This window comes from Eptesicus fuscus, chromosome 15 (assembly GCF_027574615.1).
Source record: "Eptesicus fuscus isolate TK198812 chromosome 15, DD_ASM_mEF_20220401, whole genome shotgun sequence".
NCBI classification, from domain to species: Eukaryota; Metazoa; Chordata; class Mammalia; order Chiroptera; family Vespertilionidae; genus Eptesicus; species Eptesicus fuscus.
This window is the reverse complement of record NC_072487.1, coordinates 5,601,589-5,614,169: the sequence shown is the minus strand read 5'-3', so window position 1 is coordinate 5,614,169 and position 12,581 is coordinate 5,601,589. Positions and strand designations below refer to the sequence as shown.

The 12,581-nt window shown below is 60.0% G+C and overlaps 1 protein-coding gene across 1 annotated transcript; it reads right to left on the bottom strand.

Annotated features, from left to right (window-relative positions):
- Nucleotides 1–825: 825 nt before the first annotated feature.
- On the bottom strand, nucleotides 826–7,269 carry LOC129151728 (NUT family member 2G-like). The gene is made up of 7 exons (XM_054727622.1): nucleotides 7,254–7,269; nucleotides 4,555–5,272; nucleotides 4,080–4,208; nucleotides 3,479–3,618; nucleotides 2,765–3,009; nucleotides 2,259–2,375; nucleotides 826–1,738 (listed from the first exon to the last, which is right to left on the bottom strand). The coding sequence occupies exons 1-7, from the start codon at nucleotides 7,267–7,269 to the stop codon at nucleotides 845–847; spliced, it is 2,259 nt and encodes a 752-aa protein (XP_054583597.1). The 3' UTR covers nucleotides 826–844.
- Nucleotides 7,270–12,581: the final 5,312 nt, after the last annotated feature.

The following is a 12,581-nucleotide window of genomic DNA, read 5'->3' as shown; positions in this document are numbered from 1 at the left end:
CGAGTATGGACACAGCAGCCCCAGAGCATTTTCAAACAAAATTATCTTTATTCATAACAGACCCACAATGCCCCAAAGGTGCTAGTCCTAACCCCCCAGGCCCACCCCCACCCTAAGGGTCCTGCCCTCCCTCCTACCCCACCCCAGGCCCACCCTCACCCTAAGGGTCCTGCCCTCCCTCCTACCCCACCCCAGGCCCACCCCCTCCCTAAGGGTCCTGCCCTCCCTCCTACCCCACCCCAGGCCCACCCCCTCCCTAAGGGTCCTGCCCTCCCTCCTCCCCCACCCCAGGCCCACCCCCTCCCTAAGGGTCCTGCCCTCCCTCCTACCCCACCCCAGGCCCACCCCCACCCTAAGGGTCCTGCCCTCCCTCCTACCCCACCCCAGGCCCACCCCCACCCTAAGGGTCCTGCCCTCCCTCCTACCCCACCCCAGGCCCACCCCTACCCTAAGGGTCCTGCCCTCCCTCTTACCCCACCCCAGGCCCACCCCCTCCCTAAGGGTCCTGCCCTCCCTCCTACCCCACCCCAGGCCCACCCCCTCCCTAAGGGTCCTGCCCTCCCTCCTACCCCACCCCAGGCCCACCCCTACCCTAAGGGTCCTGCCCTCCCTCTTACCCCACCCCAGGCCCACCCCCACCCTAACGGTCCTGCCCTCCCTCCTACCCCACACCAGGCCCACCCCCACCCTAAGGGTCCTGCCCTCCCTCCTACCCCCACCCCAGGCCCACCCCCACCCTAAAGGTTCTGCCCTCCCTCCTACCCCACCCCAAGCCCACCCCCGCCCTAAGGGTCGTGCCCTCCCTCCCTGCCTCCCATCCTCCCATGTCAGTGGAACAGCAGGATCAGCCCTGCGATGAGAAGGAGCCCTTGGCTCCTCTGGGGGACAGCCAGGTCCCATGGAGTCTGGGCCCCTCGGGGCGCTGGCAGTGGGGGGCACACCCCTCTGCTCCATACTGGCTGCAGTGCCGCTTCCTCCAGCTCCCTGGGTCAGACGGGTCACACTTTCTCTTGTGAGGCTGTGAGGAGGGAACCAGCCCCGGAGCCAGTGCTGGGCTCCCCCAGACCCCGAACTCGGCCCCTAGGCGGGGGGTCTTCTCCGCATGGGCGGGGCCTCCCCCCAGAGCGCGCTTCCCAGACTGGCCAGCTGCAGGGGGAGCGCGGCTGAGGCCTCGTCTCTGCAGGGACCGGGACCGGGCAGCGCCCCGGGGCCCCCGACCTCCAGGGCGGGCCAGGCCCGAGGCAGGGACAGGACTCAGAGAGAGCGCGCAGGGCAGCAGGCGGCCGGGAGAGGCCCAGAGGAAGGCCAGGCTGGCGAGGTCCTCCTCGGCCTCACGGGGCCTGTCCGCTGGCCCGAGCGGCTCCCTGACCAGAGAGGCCTCTCTGGGGACGCAGGCGCCCCTGGGTCCCCGTGCACAGTCAGCAGGCCCGTGGCCCTGGGGAGCAGCGGGGGGGCACCGAGCCCGGAGCGGTGGGTGCTCCTCACGCCCCGAAGAGACAGCAGCAGCCGGGGGCCTGGAGCGGGGGGCGTGTGCTGGGCCGCGCCTCTGCCGGGCCTGGAAGCCAGTCTCTGGCGGGCAGGCTGTGTCACTGACCCCCAGCTGGGGGCCGTGCTCACGCCTCCGGGCATCTGGGCTGCTCGCAGACTCAGAAGGACTGGAGTCCCACAGGGGAGCACCGTGACTCGGGGGGGCCTGCACGCCGCCCTCCTCGGAGGCCAGGAGTCGCTCCTCTGCCAGCTGGAGGAAGAAGAGGACAGTGACTGGTGCTGCACACGTGTGAGAGGAGGAGGAGGTGGGTGATGGGACAGTGGCACTGGGGGGAGGAGGGGAGGAGGGGACACCGTGATTCGAATCCACGACAGTCATGAGGCCCTGCTCCGTCCCCTGTGCCATATTCCCAGCTTTGTGCCCTGCCCTTCTGGGCTCCCATCCCCTCCTCCTCTCTGTTGTCCTCTCCTTCTTGTCCCGAGCTGCTCCCACCCAGGGCCGGCCCCTCGGCATGTGCTGCCTGCAGGCAGGGGTGGCGTGGACACAGGCATGTGTGTCCTGGTTCTGGGTTGCTCCCTGCCCTGGTTTACCTGGGTGCTCCCTCTCCTGGCTCTCTGAGGCCCCTCCCCCTGCCCCCATCTACCTGGATCCCTTCCTCCCTGACTCACTAGGGCCAGTCCCTCCTCTAACTCCCCTGGGGTCCCTGGTCCTATGGCTCACTTGGGGTCCCCCTCCCATCTCCCTAAGGTCCCACCCTCCCCTGGCTCACCTGGGCAGCAGTGAGCCCTTCTTCCTGCTCCAACTTCTCAGCCAGGGCCAAGGGGTCCTGCTGTGCGTCTGGGGAATTCATTTGCTTCAGGAACTGGGGGTCAATGACCTCCTCCACCTGGGACAGAAGGAAGCGGCCATGAGCCCCTTGGCAGGGAGTGAACTGGGAGTCAGCGGGGCCTGGAGGACAAGTGGGAAAGCCAAGACCCACCCCGTCCTCCTGCACAGGTGGGTGTTTCACTCCATCACGGTCATCAGGTGCACACACACACACACACACACACACACACAGAAAAACACACACACACACAGAAACACACACACACACGCGCACACACGCACACACATACACAAGCGCACACATGCATGCACAGACACACATTCTCACGCGCCCAGCTCAGCAGCAAAGAGCAGAGCCCAATCCCATCAGCCTGGGGGAACCCGGGTCTGGGTGCAGCAGTGCCACCCTCTGGGACCTTGTAGGCCCCGAGCTGTGAGCCAGCCCACCTGGGTGACAAAGTCTTCCTGGGAGCACAGCTGGTCCAGGTAGCTCAGGAGACCCTCATCCTGCAGCCACTCCTTCACTTCATCTTCCCATCCTCCACCGGGCGCCCCCATGGGAAGCTCCTCCGTGATGTCCATGTCTTCTTGCTCGGCCTCAGGGGGGATCCCATCACGTGACTCGGTCTCCCAGGGCGGCTGGGGTGTGTGGGCGCACTGGGCGCTGGGTACAGCCTTCCTGGGGGTGGGCGCTGGGCAGAGAGGGAAGAGGAGGGAGCGTGAGGGGATAAAGCTTCCACCTCCAGGGCATGCGATGCTGAGGGCAGTGTTGGGGCATTAATAGGGATGCGGCTGGGTTGGGGCCACTGACGCCTTGTGACTGTGTGAGGGGAGGCCAGAGGGGAGCACCAAAGAGAGTCAGGTGTGAGGACGTGTGGAGCCACCGACTCTCCAAGGGGCCCCGCAGCCAGCCTGCTTCTTAGCAGACTTCATGTGGGGCCTTGACAGGGAGCGGGGTGAGGGGATGAGAGGGTGGACCCGGTCCAGACCCCATGGGGACACAGGGCCGCTGAGGCCCGGCTCTCAGGGCTGTTTCCCTTGAAAGACCAAAGCCCCCCCTGAGGAGAAGGCCCATGTGGGGGGGGGGGGGGCGGTGACAGTGGCCTGCGCTAGGCCTTGTTGCCTTTGGCCATGGGCTCTCGTGGGAACGTGCTGGCTTACCTGGCTGCATGCCCACCACTGGGGCTGGGGGCCCCCGAGGATCAGGTCTCGGTGGGACAGGAGGAGGCTGGGTCTGCGCCCCCTTCTTCAACTGCAACTTCTGAACCTGCATCTGCTCCTCCGCCTCAAACTCCATGAACCTGGGGGTGAGGGGCACAGGCTGTGCTGAGAAGGAGGCCTCCCGGAGCCCCGCAAAGGCAGCAGCGGAAGGAGGGGTGGAGAGCAAGGGCCTTGGGGCTGCCAGGGCCCGGACACTGGGGAGGCAGGAGGCTGGCTGAGCACATTGCTGCACAGCCCCTCTGGCTGGAGTCTGGCCCACTGGGCGGGCACCTCCTCCCCAGCCTGTCCTGAGCCTTCATGTCCCGCCCAGGACGGGTCAGCATCAGAGGAGGGGGAGCTCCCGGGGAGGTGGAACAGGAGCACCCACGCTCTGAAGCCCAGGGAGAGACTCCCCCAGGACAAAGTGCCTCTGGGCTGGGGGGACCCCGTGCTGAGTGACACCCTCCCACCCCCCTCCTCTCTGATGAGCCCTCACAGCTGGACCCTGCCCCGCAGGCAGCCCCCCTGCCCCCCAGGTTGGGGACCCAGGACCCTGACTCACTTTTCTGCCATCTCGAAATAGACCCTCCGGTCACAGGTGCTCTTGCGCTGCCATTCCTGCATGGCCCGCCCTATTCCCTCCTCCAGCGTCATGGTGGGCTTCAGGCGGGACAGGGGCCGGAGCGCTGGCCTGTAATGCCTCAGGGTCAGTCACGGTCCAGCCTGGCCTCCACCCGCCTGGCCACCCCAGCTCAGTGGAGCCAGTCCCACCCCCACCCGGCAGGACTGAGCGCCCACAGGTGAGGGAGGAGGCGTCTGTGTGCAAAGACACACGTTCCAGCTGCTGCTGTCACAGCCTCACATCCACACCAGCCCGGGAACCAGGACTGGAGGTGACCCCACACTTGCACCCATAGCTGGGACCCCACCCTCAGGCCTTCCCGCCAGCGTCCCAGGATCAGCCAGCCTGCAGGCCCTCCCACCTCCTCTGTGATGGGAGAGCTCCGGGCGCCCCCTGCCCTGCCCAGTGCACTCACATGAGGAAGCAGCAAAGAGCTTCCGCATCAGGACTCTGGGGAAGGTGCCCCCGGGCCAGGGCCTTGAAGCGCTGCCAACGATGGAAGTCCTCGTACACACTCTTGGGGTTAGAGGCGTCCTCCAGCGAGGCCCTGGATTGGGAGGCGGCCAGGCCACCCTCCCTGGAAGCCCCGTGTGGCCGTGTTCCAGGGTCCACTCGGGGGACGATGGGGGCCAGCTGGGCAGCTGGTGGTGGAGCTTGAGGAGGAAGACCGGGACACCAACCTCCATTGCTGGCCTGGGTGCCCCCAAAAGCCGAGGCAGGCATAATCGTCTCCACAGCAGTGGCTTCCAAGAAGAGGGGTGCAGGACACACAGCACCCCCACAGATGGCACCTGGAGCACTGCCGTAGAGGGGGGCCTGAGTCAGGACAATGGTCTGAGTCTGGGAGGGCTGTGGTCGTCTCCCTTCTGACCTGACCTGGTCCATGATGTTGTCAGCCCCAGTCCCAACGGGGCCTTGACCAGCATCTCCTGCCACCAGAGGTGTCCTGGGCCAAGCCGGCAGCACCAGGGGGTGACCAGGGGGGAAGGACGGGGTCCCGGGGGGCTGCAGGTGCTGCTCCCCAGGGGGCCGGTGTGCGGGGCCAGAAGAGGGCGGGGGACAGGGCTGGGCCATGAAAGGAGTCATGGAGGCACCGGGCTTCAGGCTCACATCCGCTCCCCGCGCTGCAGATGCTGTTGAGACAAAGGAAAGGGGGGATGGAGGAGGGGAACCAGCACACAGCACTGAGGCGCTCTGGGCCCTTCAGCCGCTGGGGAACCAGGGCCGTGAGTCTCACCAGGGAGGGCCATTTGGATGGGCAAACTGCGGAGGTGGCAAATGTCCTCAGGTCATTGTCACGCTCTGAGCTCCAGTTGGGAATTATTCCACTGGAGAGCTTGCTCCCCGTTCACCAAGGCTCCCTGACCACTGTCTGCGAGAAGCAACAGCCCCAGCCAGCGCTGACCCTGAGAGCCTCCCTAAGGGTTCCCCGGCACCGACCCTGCCAGCCTCAGAGGCATGGCCCTGGGCAGAAGTCTGCTCTGGGGCCACGACCCTAGGCAGACCCACTAGCGGTAGTGACCTTGGAACTTACATCTCCGAGGTAAGTTCTAGGCACCAAAGGGCCTCTGAAAACAGGCCGTGTCTAACATATTAGGGCCCCTCTGCTCCTCAGTCTTCCTCCTCCTCAGTACAAGTCACCCCCTTTCTGTCCTGGGCTTGCACAACAACAAAGAAACACTGAAGTAATGTCTCTCCACAAGAAGGCACAGGAGCCCTGATCTAACCCTTCAACACACCGCCCAGCATGCACATGTGTGTTGGAACCAACAGTGAACACTTAACACGGGCCAGGTCCTGCCACTCGGCCCCAGCGCTCAGACTGATGGCCACCCTCAGGAGCTCTGTCATTTCACAGCCAGCAATGGCTGCAGAGAGTTAGAGGAGGGCCACGGAATGGGGCAAAGTGGGGCTGGCGATAGGGGTTTCCAGAAACTTCCAGAGCTGCTGTCCTGTTAGATGGGTCGTGGGACTGCAGACTGGGTGAGGTCCTTCCCCCTCCAGCTCCCAACAGGGGGAAGTGAAGGCACAGTAGGAAGCAGGTGTGAGCGGTGACAGTGGGACACAGTTGTCTGAACACACCCCCGCTCAGAGGAGCTGGAGCAGACCTCGTCCAGGAGAGCACGCTGCACACCGCGCCCCTCATTACCCAGGACAGGCGGCCTTGGCCGTTTACTACTGACACAGACCATGGTCTTCCTGCCCCTGTGCTCCCTCCCCCTTAAAAAGGAATCCGCCTTCGCACACGTTCCACGGAGCACCACCCACGCTCCACGTCTGTTTTCTGTCCCTGAAGCAGGGACGTGGACTCTCAGCAAAACCCTCATCTCAAAGGTAAAGGGCGGGGCAGAGGGTGCGCCATGAGATGCAGGACAAGAGGGAGTCGGTCTGAAGACCTGGGTGGCACGGGGGGACAATTCGGGACAGCTCAGGGAACGGGGCCCGATCTTGGTGGAAGTTTCCGGGCCGCCCTGCCCGTGTGGATCCCAAGCCAACGAACAGCTCCCTGGGCTGAGGAGCAGTGAGCTCTGGGCTGGCAGCAGGGGAGAAGCTCTGGGCTGCAGCAGGCGGAAGACCTTCCAGCCCAGCCCTCGGGCGGACATTTCATTGTGGACGTGGCCACACACAGCCCCACTGGACAGCTTTCTGGCTGAGACCACCCTCCCACTGCCCCCCTTCGCTCTAGTGCACTCAGCTCAATCCCTTAGAAAGATGCTGCGGGGCCAGCTCCAGGTGCCCGAAGAGCAGCCCACAGGACTGGGCTTTCCCGTGACCACCCTGTGCCACCCCCACGACATCGCCCACTACTCCCCCCACACACGTGGAAGCGGCTCGTCTCCCCTCTGGGAAGAACCCACGTGCCTGCTGCCGTCCTTTCTCCACACCCAGGCATGTCCCTGAGCCACCCTGACCCCCCTCTGAGGAGCCCTCCTGGCCAGTGCCGTCACAGGTTCCCACTGGCTCCCAGCCGCCCCGGGGGACAGGTCCTTGGAGTCCAGTGCTCTCACCCCCCTACTTCACTCAAACCGAGTTTCCCCAGTGTCACATTTCAACCCCAAGTTTTGAGGGACAGCTCAGTGTTTAAACCATCCCCCCTCCAATCTATAGGCTTACCTCCTACTGAAGCCATCCCCGCAGGCTCATTCACTGACCACCGCTGCCTAGTAGCCTCCACAACCAGAAAAGTCAAGTCGAGGATCCAGAGAGTGACCTGCTCCAACAGCTGCTCAGCATCCAGTGGAGGGAAGGTTTGGATTTGAACGGTAGAATGTAGGACTCCTGACATTCTGCAGCGGGGGAGGGGCAGAGGACCTGGGCTGGGGTTGGGTGGGGGGCATTCCATGGAGGGCTCTGATAGGTAGGCAAGAACCAGCAGTTCCTTTCAAATTTAAAGTCACAAATTTAAAGACACACTAGGCACCCAGTCATTGATGTGTCCTTTATCTCCGTTCTTGATCCATCACCCTAGTTCTGGGTCCCTCAGCCTGCTTCCTATCTGGTCTTGGTTTTCTTCAACGCAGGCTACATTTTCTGAACAAAATTCAGAACATGCGGCCTGAAGAAATAATGGGAACTTATGGCTCACGGATCCCAGTGTTTGAAATTAGGATTGACCCAGCCGAGGCGGCATGCTCGGTGGCTGTGTGCACCTCATTCCTTAGGAAGCAGTCCTGTGACCCCAAGTCCCACCCAGTGCTGGGAGCCCTGCAGATGCAGCCGGCCCAGCCTTTCAAACCATCCCCTTTGCTCCAGTCCATCAGGGCAAGGCCCTGCAGCCTACAGGGCAAGGCCAGAAATCACCACTTTTTGTTTCTCAGAGTATTATGTTGTTCAATGTCTAATTTTTTACCTTTTGTAATATTTTTAAAAAGTAATGCCTTTGTGTACTTCAGAGTCAAATTGTGCAAAATGGAAAATGCAGTGATGCGTCTTTCTCCTGCCTCTTTCCCCTCTTGCAAATGATCAGAAAGGGGATCAGATGATTTCAGTTTCTTTGGAAAGTATGACAAACTCAAGTACGTTTACTCTGCTACTATAAATATTGACGACTGGAGTAATTCATTCGTTTTATTGACGACTGAAATTCTGCAATATAATACAAAAATGCAGGGTGGGCAGGGTGACATTGTTCCCATGCTACCTGCCATGTCAACGGAAACTGGCCCAGACAGCCACGTTTTGATCAATGTTTGAACAACCACCTTGCAACGGAAACATCTGTGAAGCAACATTTATTGAAAAGCCTCCACGTAATAAATAAATACAGGAGGAACGGGGTCAGGGGCAAGTGTCTCTTAGGGTGTGTCCGAGGTCTAAAATTCTTGGCCAGAATTGTGCGATGGAACGCCCAGACTTCTAGGAGGAAGGACTGCTCTTCAGAAACCACGGAAATGCACTCCAAGGGCATGGAGGCATTGCCCCTCCGAGGAAAGTGCTTCAGGCCCGCCTCTCCCAACCTCTGTCCCAGGGGCAGCTAAGTGCATGGCCTGCACGTTTGCAGCTTTAAAACCCAAGTGCTCCCTGCACACGCGCTGGGAGGTTCTGAGGAGGAGGACCTGCAGGAGGCTTCCCAGGGGCCCCCTCCCTCCACCTCCTTCCTCTGCTGCAGGGACAGCCTGGGCCTCCTCCCAGGGGGCCTCGCGCCAGGACGCAGGAGCACGCCCACTGGGGGCGGGGCTCTGTCCTGCAACTGCTCCCAGCGTCCGTTGCGGCCTTTGGCTCCCAGAGGCACGCATGCGCTAACGGCAGGGAGGGTCCCCAACTGCTGCCCAGGCTGCGCGTGGGGCCTGGCATGGCGGCCTCCAGAGTCCGTTAGGTAAACAGGGAGGTAAGGGGCGCGCGGCCTCCTCACCCCTCAGGGGTCCCCCTCTTCTCCGCTGTTCACCATGTGGGCTGTTTGCCCCAAGTCTGTGTTCACCCCCACACCGCTCACTTCCGGTGGTGTGTCCCCTGGGAATGGGTTCTAACTGGCTGTGCTGGGCGGGGCGGTCAGGGATGCGGGGCCCCCACTGGGTCCAGGAATGCCTGTGAGCTGTCCCCTCGGGGCCCCTTCCGTGTCCCCCGCTTTCTGAACACGCAGCTCCCGGCAGTTCTTCCGAATTGGAAAGCGTCCTCCGGTTCAGCAGGAAGCCGCCGCCTCATTGAAATGAGAGGACAGGGCGAAGCCTCCCCCCTCCGCACAGTTCACAGGCCTGCCTTCCCCATGGAGCCTCTCAGCCCGCGGTTTCCTTCACCCGCACCCGCCACTGAGGGAGCGGCCTTGCTGACCGACAGTAATGCCTCTGCCCCGAAGCCTGGGGTGGCGGGCAGGCCTGGGGTCTGTGAAGCCTGGGGTGGCGGGCAGGCCTGGGGTGTGTGAAGCCTGGGGTGGCGGGCAGGCCTGGGGTGTGTGAAGCCTGGGGTGGCGGGCAGGCCTGGGGTGTGTGAGGCCTGGGGTGGCGGGCAGGCCTGGGGTGTGTGAGGCCCGGGGTGGCGGGCAGGCCTGGGGTGTGTGAAGCCTGGGGTGGGGGGCAGGCCTGGGGTCTGTGAAGCCTGGGATGGTGGGCAGGCCTGGGGTGCGTGAAGCCTGGGGTGGCGGGCAGGCCTGGGGTGTGTGAGGCCTGGGGTGGAGGGCAGGCCTGGGGTGTGTGAGGCCTGGGGTGGAGGGCAGGCCTGGGGTCTGTGAAGCCCGGGGTGGAGGGCAGGCCTGGGGTGTGTGAGGCCCGGGGTGGCGGGCAGGCCTGGGGTGTGTGAAGCCTGGGGTGGGGGGCAGGCCTGGGGTGTGTGAAGCCTGGGATGGTGGGCAGGTCTGGGGTGTGTGAAGCCTGGGATGGCGGGCAGGCCTGGGGTGTGTGAGGCCTGGGGTGGCGGGCAGGCCTGGGGTGTGTGAGGCCTGGGGTGGGGGGCAGGCCTGGGGTGTGTGAAGCCTGGGATGGTGGGCAGGCCTGGGGTGGCGGGCAGGCCTGGGGTGTGTGAAGCCTGGGGTGGGGGGCAGGCCTGGGGTGTGTGAAGCCTGGGATGGGGGGCAGGCCTGGGGTGTGTGAAGCCTGGGATGGCGGGCAGGCCTGGGGTGTGTGAAGCCTGGGGTGGCGGGCAGGCCTGGGGTGTGTGAAGCCTGGGGTGGCGGGCAGGCCTGGGGTGTGTGAAGCCTGGGGTGGCGGGCAGGCCTGGGGTGTGTGAAGTCTGGGGTGGAGGGCAGGCCCGGGGTCTGTGAATCCTAGGGTGGCGGGCAGGCCTGGGGTCTCTGCCTGTTCACTCGGTGGCGGGAATCTGAGGTGTGGATTCAAATGTGTGCGCTCGCTTTGTCTGCGGATGTCTGTGATCACGGGGAGGTCATGCCTGTTTTTGTGAGTGTGTAGGGTTGAGTGCTGTATTTGGAGGGTGTTGAGATGTAGTGCGTGATACTCAAGCAGTTGGTAGTAATGTGTTTGTCATTTGGTGTTTGCTGAAATTTACTCGTTTTGTTTTTCCCCCTTTGAATTCTGGGTTTTTTCTAATGGCCGATTTGGAAGGATTATCTGCATACACATAGGGCAATGTTAGGACAAGTGCAGGCGTTCATTTGCTTGAGTGTATGATCTGTGTTTTGTACTTGGGGAATGTAGACGGGTCATTGTGTATTCGGGGCATGTTGTAATGTGTGTATTTCTTTTTGTGATTTACGCCTGTTTCAGTGCGCAGAGAGCAGGACTGTGACTAGTTTTAGGACTGGTAGGTCTTGTATATGCAGGTGTGCAGTAGTGTTAGTACGATTTGGTGTGGTGTGTGTGTGTGGCTGTATTCTGCAAGATGGAAGAGTTAATTCTGCGTGGGAATTTGGGAGTGTGGGGTTATGTATACGCAGGTAGTGTGGCATGAAGTGTACTTGGGACATAAGTATAGGGAGATGGGTTTGCATATTTGCAGTGTACTGGGTGTTTGTGGGTATATTTGGGGCTTGTGGAGAGTGTGTGTGTGGAGTTTACGTGTGTATTCCAGGGCCATGGCCATTGGGAAGGATATTTGCTGGAGCTACGTGTTTGTATTTTTCAGTAGGGGCTCTAAGGCTTACATATTTCAGGTACCAAGTATGTGTATATTTGACGGAGAGAGGGGTTTCTGTGCTTATACAGGGGAGTGGAAGGATTGTATCTATGTATCGGAGGTGTGTGATAAGGTTATTTGTTAGTATTTGTGGATGTGAGAACTGACTCATTAGCTAGAGGTAATTTGGAAGTTGTTTCATATGTGGTTTGCTGGAGATATTTCTGCATGTCTTGCCCATGTTTACTGGTATGTGCTTATATCTATCACCAGGTACTTGAATTATCAGTTTGTTCAGGGGTTCTTAGGTGTACTTAAAGTGTATTTCTTTGGAGAATACTAAAGTGTTTCTACAGGTATTTGGTAGTAGTTAGCAAGCAGTGGTCTGTATATTCAGAGTGATGCTAGAGAAAAAATGTGTATAGTGTGCTTTTGTTACATACTGCAGAGGAGAGGTGATGAGGTTGTATTCTGGAGAGGTGGCATAATGTATAGTGTTTAAGGGGTGTATATATTCAGGGATTGGGAATATTTTCGTGTGTGTGTGTGTTTCCATAGGTGTGTGAGAATTGTGTATGCACATTAGTGAGAGTTAAGCGATTGTCAGTGCTTTTGTGTTTTGCATGTATCTATGTGAGCGTGTGGGGTGGATATTCATGAGTGGTTTGAGGTCTGTGTATTTGGGATTTGTGAGTGTGTCTGGAGGCTTAGGGTCCTCTTTGCATCTGTTCCCGAATGTAATGCTTGCAGAATTTGGTGGTGTTGCTTGTATGTGTCCTCTCAGTGTGTGTGAGGTGGACTTATATGTATTTGATAAGTAGTAGTTTGTGACTGTGTATGTATTTGAGTTCCTAGAGCTTATGGATGGGAATGTGAGAGTTCACTTTGCGTGTTTGGAAACAAAGACTCTGTAGGTTGTGTGTGTGTTCAGGAATCATGGAATATGTGCATTTTAGGGCTTGTGGGATTGCATATGGATCTTTATTTGGGTGACATATGAGACAATTGTATACATGATGGTTTTAGAGGGCCTGTGTGTGTAGGTATTCAGTGTGTATATCTGGGTGGTATGTTGGTTTCCCATGTTTGTATACAGGCCCATGTTGTGTGTGTGTGTGTGTATAATTGTAGGTTTAGAATGTGAATATTCAGGATGATTAGAGTTTCGTTGGTAACAATTTAGGTACTAAGAGGTGGCCTATCTGTATATTCAGGGAGAGTGAGGGTAGAAATGTACATGTGAGTTCATATATGTAAATTAATTTTTGTTTATATATCTGGGTGGGAGTGGAGGTTCCTACTCAGGGTGTAAGTGCATTGTACACACAAAATCGTATGACGGGATGGGGTGCGCTGGAACTGGCTCATACTAGTTTTGGGTAGTCAATGGTGCATGTCTCTTCTGGGATCTATGTTCAGTGACATCAGGTGGGTAGCTTG

What these genes read in the sequence shown, in the direction of transcription:
- LOC129151728 (XM_054727622.1), bottom strand. An exon ending in TATTTCGAGATGGCAGAAAA is followed by an intron (nt 3,619 to 4,079) that starts GTGAGTCAGGGT and finishes CCTCACCCCCAG; the next exon opens with GTTCATGGAGTTTGAGGCGG. An exon ending in AGTGGTGGGCATGCAGCCAG is followed by an intron (nt 3,010 to 3,478) that starts GTAAGCCAGCAC and finishes CTCTCTGCCCAG; the next exon opens with CGCCCACCCCCAGGAAGGCT.